Source organism: Lacerta agilis, chromosome 2 (genome assembly GCF_009819535.1).
Source record: "Lacerta agilis isolate rLacAgi1 chromosome 2, rLacAgi1.pri, whole genome shotgun sequence".
Lineage (NCBI taxonomy): Eukaryota > Metazoa > Chordata > Lepidosauria > Squamata > Lacertidae > Lacerta > Lacerta agilis.
Genome location: NC_046313.1, coordinates 107322003 through 107340757, shown reverse-complemented (window position 1 = coordinate 107340757; position 18755 = coordinate 107322003). Strand labels below are relative to the sequence as shown.

The 18755-nt window shown below is 46.5% G+C and overlaps 2 protein-coding genes across 2 annotated transcripts in view; one reads left to right on the top strand and one right to left on the bottom strand.

Annotated features, from left to right (window-relative positions):
• The window catches only part of LOC117042396 (oocyte zinc finger protein XlCOF6-like), a 449944-nt gene that overhangs the window by 131385 nt on the left and 299804 nt on the right, over positions 1–18755 (top strand). The window lies entirely within an intron of this gene.
• Positions 773–11035, bottom strand: LOC117042984 (zinc finger protein 436-like). Its single transcript, XM_033142606.1, has 6 exons — positions 11024–11035; positions 9025–9184; positions 7464–7574; positions 6951–7211; positions 4285–4698; positions 773–1672 (listed from the first exon to the last, which is right to left on the bottom strand). Exons 1-6 carry the CDS (start codon positions 11033–11035, stop codon positions 1326–1328), a joined length of 1305 nt encoding a protein of 434 aa, XP_032998497.1. The 3' UTR covers positions 773–1325.

Genomic DNA, 18755 nt, shown 5'->3' with positions numbered 1-18755 from the left:
TCTCCCCAGGGAACTTCGCCTGGCGCCTTCATTATACACCTTTAGGCGCCAGGCAAAAATGTTCCTCTTCAACCAGGCCTTGGACTGATTCACATCCAATGCCCTTTCAAAATGTGGTTGGGGTGGGGAGGGTTACTGGGTTGTTTTAGTTTCCGTTGTGTATTGTGTGTTTTCATATTGTGATTTTATCCTGTGAACCACCCCGAGACCTGCGGGTGCAGGGCGGAATACAACTTTAATAAATAACAAAATAAAATAAAAATAAAAATGGGTATCATTTCTTTTCAGAGTTGCACGCTGATAGCGTTTCGTATGAGCTCTGTAACCCTGACAAACACCCTGCAACTTAGGTCATTAATAGGATCCTCGCACTGGGCATGGGGAGGGAACTGCAGTTTACCTCTGACATAGCTAAGACACGCAACATCTTTAAGAAATTACAGTTCCCAAGATTCTTTGGGAGAAGCTGAGTGAGGAATTCAATGTAGCGCCAAGGAGATTGTCATAGAATCGTAGAGTTGGAAGAGACCACAAGGGCCATCCAGTCCAACCCCCTGCCAAGCAGGAAACACCATCAAAGCATTCCTGACAGATGGCTGTCAAGCCTCCGCTTAAAGACCTCCAAAGAAGGAGACTCCACCACACTCCTTGGCAGCAAATTCCACTGTCAAACAGCTCTCACTGTCAGGAAGTTCTTCCTAATGTTTAGGTGGAATCTTCTTTCTTGTAGTTTGAATCCATTGCCCCGTGTCCGCTTCTCTGGAGCAGCAGAAAACAACCTTTCTCCCTCCTCTGTATGACATCCTTTTATATATTTGAACATGGCTATCATACCACGCCTTAACCTTCTCTTGTCCCGCCAGTGCAATCTTTTCAGCCAGCCAGACAAAACAAACACCCCTCTCCTCCCTTTCCCTGACACCTCCAGAGCCAGTTTCAGGAACATGTGGGGCAGCCTCAATGCACAGGCTTCTGCTAGTGGGACCAGTTAGCTGAATCCTGCCCCACATGCTTCGAAGGAACTGTGTGGATGTGACCTCAAGTCTCTTAAACCACTACACAGGGTTAAGCGTGCCCTTGGCAAAGTGCTGTTCAAGCAGCTCTCACTTCCTAAAATGGGGCCCTGTAAGGCTTTTTGTGCGAGGGGTGCTGGCTGCCTCGCCCACCCTCAAAATTCAAAATGGGTGCCTCGTGGTCCAAAACACTTGGTGAGACTTCCTCTAACTAGACAGTCATTCAATACACACACACACAAAAGGCAGGGTGGAGGGCTGTCTCCTTTTCTGCCACACAGCTTCTGGCCATTTCCCTGCCGCCATCTTGCCTCATCCAACATGGCTCCTCCGATGCCGATCGAGGTTTCCTTTGAAAGCGAACTGCTTCCCGCACTCTGCGCAGGAGTAGGGCTTCTCTCCTGTATGAATCCGGTGGTGTTGATAGAGGGCTGTTTTGCTACCGAACATCTTCCCGCACTCAAAGCACTTGTGGGGCCTCTCCCCAGTGTGGCTGTTTTGGTGCGTCCCCAACTCCCCTTTCTTCTTGAACCTCTTCCCGCAGACGTAGCACTTGAAGGGCCTCTCGGCCGTGTGGCGTTTCTGGTGGCTCCTCAGGTTGGATTTCTTGCTGAAAACCTTCCCACATTCTGGGCAGGCAAACTTTTCCCTCAGCTCATCTGTTGGAACAAAGAGCAGGATGTGTATATATCTATATACGTATATATCTTCAATCATATATACTGGTAATAAGTACACACACACACACACTGACACTTGTGTCTCTCTGTATTTTTGCAAGGCGAATCATGCTGCAGTTTGCATGGCCGCCGACAGGATCTCTCTGTTATAATATCCCATTTTTTAAATATATCACGTCCATTCAGTTTCTCTCATGGCTGTGTAGTTCAGCCTCCTCTCCTTTAATAATAATAATAAGAAGAAATTTTTATTTATACCCCGCCCTTCCCAGCCAAAAACCGGGCTCAGGGCGGCTAACACTAATTAAAATCACAGCAAAAACATAAACACAATCAATTTAAAATAACAGATTAAAATACAAATTTAAAAATTTAATATTAAAACTGCAGTCTCATTTTCAAATAACCCACCAATAAAAGAATGAAGCATAAATATCAAACGGAAACCAACCCAAAGGCCAGGTGGAACAGCTCCGTCTTGCAGGCCCTGCGGAAAGATGCCAAATCCCATCAGGGCCCTGGTCTCTTGTGATAGACCGTTCCACCAAGTCGGGGCCACTACTGAGAAGGCCCTGGTCCTAGTTGAGGCCAACCTAGCATCTTTGTTGCTCGGGACCTCCAAAAGATTATTATTTGAGGACCTTAAGGTCCTACACGGGACATACCAGGAGAGGCGGTCCCTTAGGTACGAGGGTCCTAAGCCGCATAGGGCTTTAAAGGTCAAAAGAGGCACACATTGGAAGTCCAGAGCGCGCATGAATCGTAAGAGAGAAGGGTGAGCCATTTTAGGATGTGAAACTCAGCAAGAAGCCTTAAAAATAGGCTTACGGGTATGAGGAATTAAAACCTATTGGAAGAATGGAAGCCTTTTTCGGACTATTACAATATGACGAATTTGCGAGCAGGATTTATTATAATAAATAAGATTGAGAGATTATTGTATTATGGTTATGATATAAAATAGGGTTGCCATACATCCAAGATTTCCAAAACAAAAGTTACGTTCAGGGGGGGGGGGGGAGCTCAACAATTTTGGGGTCTTCCTAAATAAACAACCTTCAGGGTGTCCTGGTTTTTACTTTTTGAAATATGGCAAACCATATTTAAAAACAGGGTGAAGCAATGAGACAGAATTTAAAAAAAAAAACCCCACGGAAAATGGGACAGGAAGCCACTGAAAAAAAATAAACATTTATTATGTATGGGATTTTTAATGTGAAATTTGTGTGAATTCAATGAATTTTTTTTAAAAAAAGAATTAAAACCTGCTATTATTTTTGTGGAGTTTTCTTGGCAGGGATACTGGAGCGGCTTGCCAGTTCCTTCTCCAGGAACTGGCAAGCCCTGAGTGCTCACTAGAAGGACAGATCCTGAAGCTGAGGCTCCAGTACTTTGGCCACCTCATGAGAAGAGAAGACTCCCTAGAAAAGACCCTGATGTTGGGAAAGATGGAGGGCACAAGGAGAAGGGGACGACAAAGGATGAGATGGTTGGACAGTGTTCTCGAAGCGACTGACATGAGTTTGGCCAAACTGCGAGAGGCAGTGAAGGATAGGCGTGCCTGGCGTGCTCTGGTCCATGGGGTCACAAAGAGTCGGACACGACTGAACGACTGAACAACAACAACAACAACATTATTTTTGTGATTGGACAACGGAATGTCTATGCGCGCTTTTAATAACAAGAATGCAAAGCTGAAAAATGAACGAACCGCAGCTAAAGTATCATGTTCATTTTCCACATGTTCTAGTCCTTCCCCCGCCCACCCACCCCTAATATTCTTAAGAGGATCTCTTAAGTCTTCAGACAGTAGCTGGAAGTGGGGAGGCAGACAAAGTTCCTCCTTTCCTTCCAAACTCTGCAGAGCTCAGAAACTGCTCGCGCGAATGAAATTCCCTGTCGCAAAATGTGCCTGGAACCATGGGAGTTTCGAACGCTGCCCTTGTGGTCCCTTCCAACTCTTAAGATCTGGCTGGCCGCTGAGAGAACAGGATGCTGGACTGACCTGGAAGAAGAAGAAGAAGAAGAAGAAGTAGTAGTAGTAGTAGTAGTAGTAGTAGTAGTAGTTTGGATTTGATATCCCACTTTATCACTACCAGTGTGGTGTAGTGGTTAAGAGCAGTAGACTCGTAATCTGGTGAACCGGGTTTGCGTCTCTGCTCCTCCACATGCAGCTGCTGGGTGACCTTGGGCCAGTCACACTTCTCTGAAGTCTCTCAGCCCCACTCACCTCACAGAGTGTTTGTTGTGGGGGAGGAAGGGAAAGGAGAATGTTAGCCGCTTTGAGACTAATGTGATAAAGCGGGATATCAAATCCAAACTCTTCTCTTCTTCTACCTGAAGGAGTCTGCAGCTAACATTCTCCTTTCCCTTCTTCCCCCACAACAAACACTCTGTGAGGTGAGTGGGGCTGAGAAACTTCAAAGAAGTGTGACTAGCCCAAGGTCACCCAGCAGCTGCATGTGGAAGAGTGGAGATGCAAACCTGATTCACCAGATTATGAGTCCATCGCTTTTAACCACTACACCACACTGGCTCTTCTTATGCCCTTGCCACCCAGAGAAGACCCCCCCGGGTGCTGCCCCACTCACCTGGGTGCTGATTCCGGTGCCTGACCATGCCTCCCCTCTCGCAGAAGGCCTTGCCGCACACGGGGCACTCGTAGGGCTTCTCTTTCGCATGCTTCAGGTAGCGCCCCTTCCTGCTGAACTGCTTCCCGCAGTCGGCGCACTGGAAGGGCTTGGCTTCCTTGTGCAGGATTTCGTGCCTGGTGAGGTTGGACCGGATGTTGAAGCGCTTCCCGCACTCGAGGCAGGGGAAGGGCCTGTCCTGCTGGTGGGTCCTCCGGTGCCTCACCAGGCTCCCGTTGTCGTAGAAGCTTTTCTCGCACTCAGGGCACTGGAAGGGCCTCTCTCCCGCGTGGACCCTCTGGTGCCTCTCGAGGCCTCCTTTGCTGAGAAAGCTCACCTCGCACTCCAGGCACAGGTAGCGCTTCCTCAGGTCACCTGCGAAGGGACCAAACAGGCAAGGAGTGACCCCGCTGGAAATGATGGCGGCAGGACTAATGCCCTTCTCTCCCACCCCACTTGATGCTTGGCAGGGAGGAAGTTAATTAGAAAATTGGAGTCCTTGAAGAATACAGGAAATAAAGTAGAAAGGTTGCAAGGACTCAGGCCAGGACGGCAATAAGCAACGTTTTTCTCTATTTTTATTGTTGAAAGTATAAAACAAATTCCAGTTGCGATTGTTAACTCCAGGACAAGGCCCTGTTTCGTTTATTCTTCTTCAGCTGGAATAATAAAGAATCTCAAATTAAACTTATATCTTCTGACATTATTGTCTGTTTAGTCATTTCTATCAAGACATTTGTGTAACAAGCATTTTGACATCCAGAGAAAGTTTTATCATGTCTATATGAAAATTTGTTATGTGCATTCTTTCATATAGACATGATAAAACTTTCTCTGGATGTCGAAATGCTTGTTACACAAGAAATGACTAAATAGATAATAATGTCAGAAGATATAAGTTTAATTTGAGATTCTTTATTATTCCAGCTGAAGAAGAATAAACGAAACAGGGGCTTGTCCTGGAGTTAACAATTGTTGTAACTGGAATTTGTTTTATACTTTCAACAACAAAAATAGAGAAAACCATTGTTTAGTGACGAAGTTAAAACAGACGGTCCAGAGATTATTTTGAAGCCTGAGGATTTGAGATCACTGAGCCTCGTAACAAAGAGAACTGAAAGGTGTCAGGTATATCTGTGCGTTTGCGGCAGAAATGGAATGCTGGGTCTGCTGAAGAGTTTGTGTCTAGAGTGGCGCATGCTCTGGTTATCTCCCGCTTGGACTACTGCAGCGCGGTCTACGTGGGTTTACCTTTGAAGGTGACCCAGAAACTACAACTAATCCAGAATGTGGCAGCAAGACTGGTGAATGGGAGTGGCCGCTGAGACCATATAACGCCGGTCCTGAAAGACCTACGTTGGCTCCCAGTATGTTTCCGAGCACAATTCAAAGTGTCGGTGCTGACCTTTAAAGCCCTAAACGGCCTCAGCCCATTATACCTGAAGGAGCGTCTCCGCCTCCATCGTTCAGCCCAGACACTGAGGTCCAGGTCCGAGGTCCTTCTGGCGGTTCCCTCACTGCAAGAAGTGAGGTTACAGGGAAACAGGCAGAGGGCCTTTTCGGTAGTGGCGCCCGCCCTGTGGAACACCCTCCCATCAGATGTCAAGGAAATAGACAACTATCTTACTTTTAAAAGACATCTGAAGACAGCCCTGTTTAGCGAAGTTTTTAATGCTTGATGTTTTATCATGTTTTTAATATTTGGTTGGGTGCTGCGCAGAGTGGCTGGGAAAACAATTATTAAATTATTAAATTATTATTATTTACTAAAATCAGTCAGGCATTTATGTATGATAAACAGTGGGAGAGACAGGTTGTGACATACGAATTATTGATTTATAACTAAAGTTTATTGATTTATAACGTGGACCAACAAAGCGAAGAGCAACTCTTCTTGATATTTGGGAATGTGCTCTAGTTCTTTGTCTTTGAAGTATTTTTATTAAAGATTTCTTGATTTAAGAAAGTATGTGCAATGTCTCTCTCTCGTAGTTATACAAAAGTCTAACAGGAATTGGTAAAGAGCAGCCAATCGAAAATGAAGAAGAGGAAAATGTGGGGGGGGGAATGCTAAAATAAGTAATGCCTTTATCTTCTTTTCAGAACAGGGGAACAAAACTGATTTGCTCAGGCTGCTTAGTTTAGGTTTTGCTTTTCTGGTAGATTTTTATTGCCTGATGCAGTTTGTTTCTATCTTTTTTTAAAAAAAGCGGTGCTTTAGTTGTTGCAGAGCAGTGCACGAACATGATAGCCATGTTCAAATATATAAAAGGATGTCATATAGAGGAGGGGGAAATGTTGTTTTTTGCTGCTCCAGAGAAGCGGACACGGGGCAATGGATTCAAACTATAAGAAAGATTATTCCACCTAAACATTAGGAAGAACTTCCTGACAGTAAGAGCTGTTCGGCAGTGGAATTTGCTGCCAAGGAGTGTGGTGGAGTCTCCTTCTTTGGAGGTCTTTAAGCAGAGGCTTGACAGCCATCTGTCAGGAATGCTTTGATGGTGTTTCCTGCTTGTCAGGGGGTTGGACTGGATGGCCCTTGTGGTCTCTTCCAACTCTATGATTCAATGATTCTATGAATAAATAAGCGACACCCCAAAGCACGGTGACCACAATTCCCTCACCAAGATGGGTTTTCTGATGCTGAATAAGCGCGTCTCTCTCCGTGAACCTTTTCCTGCATTCGTGGCACTCGTGAGGCTTTTTGCCAGTGTGGATTCTCCGGTGTTTGACTAGGCCTCCTTTGTCGCGAAACCCTTTCCCACACTCGAGGCATTTGTAAGGTCTCTCCCCCGTGTGGGATCTCTGGTGCCTCACGAGACTCGCTATCACCGTAAAACTGTTCCCACAATCTGGGCAAAAGTGCCTTTTTTTCTTGTCACCTGCTGGGAGGGAGACAGAGAGAGCGGTCGGGTAAACAAAGGAATAAACCAGAGACGTTTTAGGAGCTGAGAACATGAGGGAGCGCTAACAGAATCCAAACCTAAATAAATCATTTAGAAGGAGCCGAGAGGAAATTAAAATGTTCAGGGAAAAACATGAGGCAGAGTCCTCTGCCAGGAACGGGAAGGGAGTTTATGCTTAAATGCTCTTCAACTCAAAACAAGCAAATAAATCTAACATACTTCCTCTCTCACCAGAGCTGGAGTCCAAGGCTTTCCTTTCCTCCAGGGCCTGTGGATCTGGCACCCAAGGTTCCTCCTCTTCTTCTAAGCTGGAGATCAGGGAGGGTTTGAGGACAGGAGATCCTGTTTGGAGAGAAAAGGCAAAGAGGGTCAAGGAGGAATCGGACAATCATTTCTTTTTCCCATACTGGGCAGCCTGAAAGGGGTGGGGGGGAGGAACAGTAGGTGCATAAATCACACACACACACACATACACACACGATGTGGCAAAATTGACAGCATTGACAGGCTTTAAAATGTTTAGAATCACATAATCTTAAGAGTTGGGAGGGAACCTCGGGGGTCATCCAGTCCAACCGCCAGCAATGCAGGAGTCTCAGCTAAAGCATCCATGACAGGTGGCCACCCAACCTCTGCTTGAAAACCTCCAAGGAAGGAGAGTCCACTGCCTCTCGTGGGAGTCCAGTTCCACTGCCGAAAAGCTCTTACTGTCAGAAAGTCCCCCCACCCCCCAGGCATTTAGTCGGAATCTCCTTTCTTGTAACTTGAAGCCACTGGTTGGAGTCCTACCCTCCAGAGCAGGAGAAAACAAGCTTGCTCCATCGTCCATGGGACAGCCCTTCAGATGATCTGAAGATAGCTATCAATTATCTCCTCTCAGTCTCTTCTTTTCCAGGCTAAATGTTTACCCAGCTCCTTGTGAGGCTTAGTTTCCAGAACTTTTTGCAGTTCTATTTTTGCTTCTTTTACGCTGCATTATCCTAAATTTGTTTTTTGTTTTTTTGGACTGATATCAGTTGTTGAATTTTTTTATTTCATTTTGCTGCATTATGCCTTTGTCTCTGGTGTTAAGCCACCCTGGCTGTCCTATGAGCAGAGGAGCAAGGCATAAAGACGACACGCCCAGACTCAACTCACCTGGTGCTTTGGTAAATCCAGCACCAGGACAACAGGTAGAACAATGAGGCCTTCTATGCTCCCCCCCCCCCGGATCTGCTGTGGAAGATCAGGAGTACCCCCAAAAAGCAGGTTGCTGGGTATGTTGCTGGACACTGAGATCCAGCGCCGAGGGACTTCTGGTGGTTCCCTCACTGCGAGAAGCAAAGCTACAGGGAACCAGGCAGAGGGCCTTCTCGGTAGTGGCGCCTGCCTTGTGGAACGCCCTCCCATCAGGGGTCAGAGAGATAAACAACTACCTGTCATTTAGAAAATACCTGAAGGCAGCCCTGTTTAGGGAAGTTTTTAATCTGTGACTTTGTATTGTATTTTAATATTTGTTGGAAGCCGCCCAGAGTGGCCGGGGAGACCCAGCCAGATGGGCGGGGTACAAATAGTAAATTATTATTATTATTATGATGCTTGGAATCAATCCATCCGGCAAGCAGAAAGGTTTGTGGCGACTGAACGACTGTCCTAGCGCAACAATGAATTCCACCCAAACTAATTTATTAGCGACACTATCGTGGTATTCCTGCACTTCAGAGAACAGGGTGGGGTGGGTGTAGAGATCTGGCTATTCCAGGGCATCCCCAGGCGAAGGACTCTCCCACAAATGGCAGGGAATGGTACTTACCCAGCAAAGATGTATTTTCATAGTTCTCGAGCATGACATCCCTGTACAAGCTTCTTTGAGCCAGATCCAGCAAGGCCCACTCCTGCTCTGAAAAGTACACAGCCACATCCTCAAAGGTCACTGGTCTCTGCAACAATGACGACGACAGCAGGTAGGCAAACTAAAGATCTTCACTTCCCCAGATACCATCCCAAAGAGGCTTCTACCCAAACCACACACAATAGTGGCATATCTGCTTCGAAATGTGGTTTTGCTCTGATCTGAGAATCAGTGGAGGCACTAAACTCACGTCTTTCCTCAGCTGGGTTCAATCCCTGGCACCCCAGGCAAAAAAAAGGGTAAAGGACCCCTGGACGGTTAAATCCAGTCAAAGGCGACTGTGGGGTTGCGGCGCTCATCTCGCTTTTCAGGCCGAGGGAGCTGCTGTTTGCCCATAGACAGCTTTCTGGGTCATGTGGCCAGCATGACTAAACCGTTTCTGGTGCAATGGAACACCATGACGGAAGCCAGAGCGCACAGAAACGCCGTTTACCTTCCCGCCGCAGCGGTACCTATTTATCTACTTGCACTGGCGTGCTTTCGAACTGCTAGGTTGGCAGGAGCTGAGACTGAGCAACGGGAGCAGGGGATTTGAACCACCAACCTTCTGATTGGCAAGCCTAAGAGGCTCAGTGGTTTAGACCACAGCGCCACTTCCCAAAACCTTGGAGAGCTTCTGCCAATCACCACAGGACCTGTAGACAATACTGTGTTTTATGGACCAATTATCTGCCTCAGAACAAGGTGGTTTGTATGCCTCCCCTCTCCCACAAACGACAGATTTCTGCCGCTGGGCTCTGTAATCCTACCTGCCTGGAGTCTGCCTCAGTTGTATCACTTCCACCAGGAAGAGCGGATGCACCAGAACAAAGAGAGGATGGTCTTCTTGCACCTGAAGGCACAAAAAAATGCAGAGGGTAATTCCATTTCTACCCATCCTTGAAGGTTTCAGATCTTTGGACGCTCTGTTCAAACCAAGCCTCAGAAAGTGAGCAGATTCTGCAGAAAGGAATTATTCTCCTTCAGCAAATATCACATGCAGGGGGGGAAATGCATGCAGGGGGGGCGACTGGCACACAGAGGTAGCACCAATTTGATTACATTGATTCTCATCACCCTTGTGATCTAAACCGCTGTTCTCAAAGCAATGAAATATACAGGTGAAACTCGAAAAATTAGAATATCGTGGAAAAGTCCATTTATGTAAGCAACTGTTTTCATTAGCTACTGGAGTTTAATATATCAGATAGACTCATGACATGCAAAACAAGATATGTCAAGCCTTTGTTTTTTATAATTGTGATGATTATGGTGCACAATTGATGAAAACCCCAAAGTTGAAATTGTTAATTTGGGGTTCTCATCAGCTGTACGCCACAATCATCACAATTATAACAAACAAAGGCTTGACATATCTCCCTTTGCATGTCGTGAGTCTATCTCATATATTAGTTTCACCTTTTAAGTTGGAAAGAGAAGTGGCTGAATTGCAACTAATCACCAAACTTAAGACCATGGAGAAACCTGGTCTGAACAAAGACATTGGATTCTTATCTCACTATACATAACAAAGCTATCTTTAGCCATCTCACCCCTTGCCTTTCCCTGCAAGACTAATTGCAGCCGTTAAGAGTCGTCAACAGGTTTTCCACACCTATCAGCTGATCACCCATTCCCACCACCCTTCTGAGTAATACCCCTCCCCACTCCCTCATTTAAGGATCTGGTGACTTCTGTTTCAGTGTATCTGAAGAAGTGTGCATGCACACGAAAGCTCATACCAAGAACAAACTCAGTTGGTCTCTAAGGTGCTACTGGAAAGAATTTTCTATTTTGTTTCTATTTTGTTTCTTTTAAGTTGAATTACTGAAAGAAACGAACCTTTCCACGATATTCTAATTTTTCGAGTTTCACCTGTAATCTCAAGGGGGTTTACGGGAGGGCAACTTTGTGACCCCACCCCACCATGCATGCTGGCAACTTCCTGCCCGAGTGGGATCTTCCCTCCCGAACAGGGATGATGGGAGTTGTAGTCCAACAACATCCGGGGACCCAAGTTTGAGAAACAGGGTTCTACAGTGTCGGCACAGCACATACTTAGTGACCTCTGGTCCACCAGGGTGAATTCAAAGACGACAAGCCAGGAAGGAAGAGGAGCAGCCTCCCCACCTGCCAGCCTTGCATCGTGCTCAACCCCAAACACCTTATTCAAAAGCTGGCTTTGTCTAATTTCGCACCTGGTCCAGAGTCCAGAGTCTTCCCTCCATCCACCTCACAGGGGATCGGAATCCACGGCTCTTCCTCTTGTTCCAGCCGGGAGATCAGGTCGGGTTTGAGAACTGGAGACCCCACTTGGGTAAGGATGTGAATATTATTATTACCATTCCTGTTGCAATTTATTACTCAATATACCGCTTAATGTCAAAAACCGGCTTCCGAGAGGTTTACGAAGTACAAAAGCCAGTTGAACATCCATAACTGAAACAATCCCATGAAAACAGCACAGCAATCATAGGTGGTGAAGACAGGTTGAGTGTTCCAAGTGTAGCCTTGGGAAGGAGATAGGGGCCTCCAAACTCTTGACACCCTTATTAATTATTATTATTATTAATTACCGTATTTTTCGCTCCATAGGACGCTCCGGACCATAGGGCGCACCTCATTTTTAGAGGAGGAAACAAGAGAAAAAATATTTTTCTGGTTTTCCTCCTCTAAAAGCCCTGTTTTGTTTTGTTTTTTGTTTTGTTTTTGAGGATCAGCTAAAAGTTTTGCAGCTTTTTTTGCAAAGGGAAAAGCCCTAGGGGTTTTTTTGTTTTTGTTTTTTTTTGAGGATCAGCTAAAGGTTTTGCAGCTTTTTTGCAAAGGGGGAAAAGCAAAGCTCCTTTTGCAAAGGGGGAAAAGCAAAGAGGAAAAGCCCCATTTTTATGGGGTTTAACTCACATTTCTGAAAAATCCTAAGGAGAGGGAGCCATTTCTACTGTTTTCAGACAGATAATCTAATCAGCCAGTCACATGTCCTGGGGAAACAAACAACCTCCCTCTGCAGCACATTCAACAAAGGAGGGCGGGGCTGAAAGGGAGCCGGGGACTCTTATCTCTCTCCCGATCTCTTGCTGATCAGCTGCTGAGCGGGTCCTTTCAACACTCCCTTTTCTCTTTGTAAAATAAAAAGCACAATCTGCTTTTGGCCCCTGGGCAATTCAGCTCCAGGGACCACCATTCGCTCCATAAGACGCACAGGTATTTCCCCTTACTTTTTAGGAGGAAAAAAGTGCGTCTTATGGAGCAAAAAATACGGTATTATTATTAATTTTTTGAATTTATATACTGTCCTACACCCGGTGGTTTCAGGGCGGTTCACAGAAAAGGTCACAATATATAAAAGAAAAAGAAAAACAACAACCCAATAATGAAAAGGTGAAGGTACCCCCTGACTGTTAGGTCCAGTCGCAGACGACTCTGGGGTTGCGGCGCTCATCTCGCTTTACTGGCCGAGGGAGCAGGCGTTTGTCCGCAGACAGCTTCATGTGGCCAGCAGAGCAGCGCATGGAAACGCCATTTACCTTCCCGCCGGAGGGGTACCTATTTATCTACTTGCACTTTGACATGCTTTCGAACTGCTAGGTTGGCAGGAGCAGGGACCGAGCAACGGGAGCTCACCCCCCCCCCAAAAGAGCCACATTTTAAAAGGGTATAGGATGTCGATCAGGCCAACCAAAGGCCTGGTTAAAAAGAAACATTTTTGCCTGGCGCGTAAAGGTGTATAATGAAGGCACAAACCTGGAGAAACAGCAGCTCCCAGTATCTTTTGGGGAAAACCAGGACTGTTTAAAATGTTATCACAGGGCTTTAGAATCGCAGAGTTGGAAGGGACCCCAGGGGTCATCTAGTCCAACCCCCTGCAATGTATGTTGTGAATGTGGCCTAGATGGGCCTTTGGCCTGATCTAGCAGTTCTTCTTCAGGTGTTCTTATATCTGGCAAATGCCCTCAACTGATTTTCCAGAACAGACTTATTATTATTTATTAAATGTGTATGCCGCCATTCATCCACAGTGCTCAGGGTGGTTTGCAACGTGAAAATGCAACATAAGAGCACAAAATACCTGTTAAAAACAAGAACAAACAAACAAACAAACCAATAGCCCCGCTTCCCCTCCCACACATTTAAAAGAGGTATAAGATGGCTGCTTCAGAACGTATTTGTCCCAACAAAATGACGAGAATTAGTACCTACTCAGGAAAGCCACGTGGCCGTAATTCTCCCCCATGACGTCGCTGTACAAAGATTTTTGATGCGAATCCAGAAGATCCCACTGGCCCTTGGTGAAATACACAGCAACGTCTTCAAAGCTCACGAGCATCTGAAAGGGGAGGAAAAAACGACTACAAGGAGGAAATACAAAACAGACGGGTTGATTTCACCAATATAAAGAAAAATGGTCGCACCGTGTGCCATAATTACTTCCCTGGTTGAACAGCAAAGCTCTTAGGTTTTCTAATAAATAACAACAAGGATTCCTATATCTTCTGAAATGCCTCTCCCGATAGGAACCTACCCAGATCTTCTTTGGACGGAGAAGACTCCAGATCCCCGCTCTAAGGAAGGTGCAGACAAGGCAGAGGGCCTTCTCAGTGGTGGCTCCCCCTCTGTGCAATGCTCTCCCCAGCAAGACCCGCCTGGTGCCTTTGCTGACATGTTTTCAGTACGAGGAAAAGGCTTACCTCCCTCCACCCCAGCCTTTTGATAGACTGAGGTGATAGCGATTTGTTACTAGTGTGCTATTCCTATTGTGGCTGTCACTGGGGTTGTACTGATAGTATAACCAGTGTTAAAATATATACCCGGTAAGCTAATCACCAAATGGCCTTCAACCTGGGTTACGGTTGCCACAACAAAATGTCTAGGCATCGTTCCCCGCCCCCCCACCCCATGGTGGGGTTTATTGTTCCAAAAAAGTTCGGAAACCAAATCGCGGCTTCTGATTGGCTGCAGAAAGCTCCTGCAGCCAATCAGAAAGCTGCGGAAGCCCCATCGGACGTTCGGGCTCCAAGAGAACATTCACAAACTGGAACAATCACTTCCAGGTTTGCAGCATTCGGGAGCCCTGAGTTCCAGGGCAACCAAGGTACAACTGTACAGCTTTATACTTTAAAGAAGAAATCTAAAAGCAGTTTACAACACATGAAAACATCAAATGGAACAATCCAGAATAAAAGCAATTCAAGCTTCAAGGAAAATATTTCAGATCCTTCTCTGAGTGACGTTTTGCTTTCCCTGTATTTAACTACCCAGTTTATAGAGCTGCCCCATAGCAGAAGTACTCTAGGAAGTCAACATGGTGTCATGTTTAGAGTGCTGTACTAGGACCTGGGAGATCCGGGTTCAAATCCCCACTCAGTTAACCTACTGAGCTAACCTCCCTCACAGGGTTGTTGCAGGGATTGAGGAGGGGGGTGAACCATGTACTCCTTGGAGAAAAAAAGGAGGAGATACATGCAATAAATAAGCTCTTCCACTTACCTGCTTAAGAAGGCTGGAGAGGCCAGCCAGGTGGGAGAGTCAGTCGCCAACCTGGCACCCAAACATTTCCATATTGTCACAATTGGACCCACGCCAGTCACAAAACACACCTGGGGAATTTCAAACCCTGGGCATAATGTATTTATATTAATGTTTTCAATTGTGTTCTGAGTTCCTTGGAGACCTTTGGGTAGCAGGTAAAAAAGGTAAAGGACCCCTGAAAAGTTACGTCCAGTCAAAGGTGACTATGGGGTTACGGTGCTCCTCTCGCGTTCAGGCCGAGGGAGCCGCTGTTTGTCCACAGACAGCTTTCCATGTCATATGGCCAGCATGACTAAACCGCTTCTGGCGCAATGGGACACCGTGACAGAAACCAGAGTGCACGGAAATGCCATTTGCCTTCCCGCCACAGTGGTACCTATTTATCTACTTGCACTGGCGTGCTTTCGAACTGCTAGGTTGGCAGGAGCTGGGACAGAGCAACGGGAGCTCACCCCGTCACGGAGATTCGAACTGCTGACCTTCCGATCGGCAAGCCCAAGAGGCTCAGTGGTTTAACGATAGTAATAGGCCGGCAAGAGCAGGAGAAAAAAAAGAGAATTTTCTGAGCTCACACCTCCCTTGCACAAACCCTCTGCCTTTATCCTCCTGCATACCTGATCTAGTTGTGCTGCTGACATCTCTGTTCCTTCAGGATGAAAGGGCCATCGGAGCTCAAACGTGCCACAGCCTGCGAGGACGATGTGGAAAGGAGATGGTTTCAGGAACGGGGATAACAACTTGTCTCAAGATCCAGATGGTCCCCACCTCAGATTGTTGCTGAGTTCCAGGTCCCACAGACTCCAGCTGCCATCATTCAGCCAACGATCAGGTAACATGGGAGTTGTAGTCCCAGCAATATCTAGCAAGCCAAAAGTCTCCCAGCCACGCCCCGAGTGGGACAACGGAACAATCACAATCCTGCCCGTGCTTACTTGGCAGTAAATCCTACTGAGTTTAGCGGGGCTAAACCCCACGGTAAGCGTGCATAAGATTATTGTTATTATTTATACGGCTTACATACTGCCCTTTATCAAAAAGACCCCCCCTGGGCGTTGTACAACATTAAGAGCTGATTCTGAGAGGTTGGTATAAGAAGATATTGATTTCGGTCAGTGGAGAGGTTATGTTAAGTAATATGTGTGAGTGTCTGGAGGCTGTTGGAGGATGGATGGCAGCTAACAGATTGAGGTTGAATCCTGACAAGACAGATGTACTGTTCTTGGGGGGCAGAAGGCGGGCAGGTGTGGAGGACTCCCTGGTCCTGAATGGGGTAACCGTGCCCCTAAAGGAGCAGGTGCGCAGCCTGGGAGTCATTCTGGACTCCCAGCTGTCCATGGAGGCGCAGGTTAATTCTGTGTCCAGGGCAGCTGTCTACCAGCTCCATCTGGTATGCAGGCTGAGACCCTACCTGCCTGTGGACTGTCTCGCCAGAGTGGTGCACGCACTAGTTATCTCTCGCTTGGATTACTGCAATGCGCTCTATGTGGGGTTACCTTTGAAGGTGAGCCGGAAACTGCAACTAATCCAGAATGTGGCAGCTAGGCTGGTGACTGGGAGCAGCCGCCGAGACCACATAACACTGGTCTTGAACGACCTACATTGGCTCCCAGTACGTTTCCGAGCACAATTCAAAGTGTTGGTGCTGACCTTTAAAGCCCTAAATGGCCTTTGTCCAGTATACCTGAAGGTGTGTCTCCACCCCCATTGTTCTGCCCGGACACTGAGGTCCAGTGCCGAGGGCCTTCTGGTGGTTCCCTCGCTGCGAGAAGCAAAGCTACAGGGAACCAGGCAGAGGGCCTTCTCGGTAGTGGCGCCCGCCCTGTGGAACACCCTCCCACCAGATGTCAAAGAGGAAAACAACTACCAGACTTTTAGGAGACATCTGAAAGCAGCCCTGTTTAGGGAAGCTTTTAGTGTTTAATAGATTATTGTATTTTAACATTCTGTTGGAAGCTGCCCAGAGTGGCTGGGGAAACCCAGCCAGATGGGCGGGGTATAAATAAGAAATTGTTATTATGATGTTTGAATGCTGAACGTTTATCCAGAGGCAATGGATAAAACAAACACCGTTAGCTGTGCTGCTGGATAAGTGTTTAAGCGTTATTGTATTTGTTTAAAAACCAATAAAAATTTGATTTAAGAAAAGGGGGGGGTGAGGACACATTTTATGGAACATCAGTAATAAAAAGGTAATGAAAAGCATACTAACGGACAGCATAATATTGGGAGATTGGGACAGTCAAAAGAAGGTGTTCGCGCGTGGAATTTGCTCCGTACAAGAGGTAGAATCCTAGAATTGTAGAGCTGAAAGGGTCTTCTATCTAGTCCACCCCACCCCCCAAAAATGCAGGAACTGCTTTAAAAGAAGGCAAAGGCTGTGCCAGTGGCTATTTATTCCCTTAGAAACGCCTCTGAGCACGAGCTGTTGGGGATCGCGAGTGGGGAGGTCCTGCTTGGAGAGGCTTCCCGTTGGGGCATCTGGTTGGCCGCTGGACTGGGGACCCCCTGGCCTGATCCTGATCTTCGGATGCTCTTAGCCTGAACAATGCCTCGCCTCCCTCCGCCCCCACGAATCCAACCTGCACCCCCTCCTCCCTTTCTCCTTTTCTTCCACCCGGAATCGCATCTTTCACCCCACGAGCTTCTCAGCTTATTTATTTTTAAACTCACCGGTTTTCTCCCCCAAGAAACAAAGCACCGCCCCAAGGCCTGGGAAATTCAAAGAATTATTTCCCACGGTGGGCGGAGCAGGAAGCGATTTCCGCTCCCAGCCGAGCTAGGAAGGGACTCGCCTGGCTTTTAACCCTTAACGCAACAGGAGCTGGGCAACAAAGCAACGCGTTTATCATACAGTATATTGTGTTTGCCACTGCTCCAGCCAGGTGCTCTGTAATGGCTTGAGTTACAGGTAGGTAGCCGTGTTGGTCTGCCATAGTCAAAACAAAATAATAATAATAATAAAAATCCTTCCAGTAGCACCTTAGAGACCAACTAAGTTTGTTCTTGGTATGAGTCGCTTCTCTCTCTCTCTCTATCCAACAGCTCTCATTCTTGTCTGGAATGAAAATATTGAATCTTGGCAGCATCAGGATAAATTCAACAGTGTAAATAAGTTGTGGTGGATGTAATAATGGAATGCTGAATGGTTTAGTTTTTTGTAAAATATGCAGATTTATGTTATGCAAAACGAACCATGGAAAGAAGGAAAGTCACTGATATTTTAATGATGCTTAAAATGAGTATTCTAAATTGTAAAACAGAAATATACACACACACACACAGAGAGAGAGAGAGAGAGAGAGAGAATTGAAATTCTTCCTCCCAGAGCTTGAGAAAGAGAACTGCCATTGTCTAGGAGAGGTTGTAGATCTCTGATGATGCGTTGAACTGTTTTAACTTGGGAGCTGTATGTGATTACTAGTGGCGTTCTGTTACAGTGGTGCCCCGCTAGACGAATGCCTCGCTAGATGAAAAACTCGCTAGACGAACGGCATTCGTCTAGCGGAAGCTGCCCCGCAAGACGAAAAAGTCAATGGGGCTGCTTCGCAAGACGAAAAATTTTCGTCTTTTTTTTTCGTTTAGCAAAAGCGCGGCTGTCATTGCCGCTTCGCTAGACGAAAAACCCGCTAGACGAAAATTTTCGCAGGACGAATTATTTTCGTCTAGCAGGGCACCACTGTATTTTCTTTTTGGGGTCTGTCTTGCAGCAAGTTCTCTCTGGGTATCAGTCTGGCTCTGCTGATCTGTTGTTTTAACTTCATCAGGCAGATATTTTAGTTCTAAAAAGGTTTGCTGTAGATCAGGGGTCAGCAAACTTTTTCAGCCGTGGGCCGGTCCATTGTCCCTCAGACCATGTGGTGGGCCGGACTATATGGGGGGGGGGAGAGAACGAATTCCTATGCCCCACAAATAACCCAGAGATGCATTTTAAATAAAAACATACATTCTACTCATGTAAAAACACCAGGCAGGCCCCACAAATAACCCAGATATGCATTTTAAATAAAAGGACACAATCTACTCATGTAAAAACACGCTGATTCCCGGACTGTACGCGGACCGCATTTAGAAGGCAATTGGGTCGCATCCGGCCCCCGTGCCTTAGTTTGGGGACCCCTGCTGTAGAT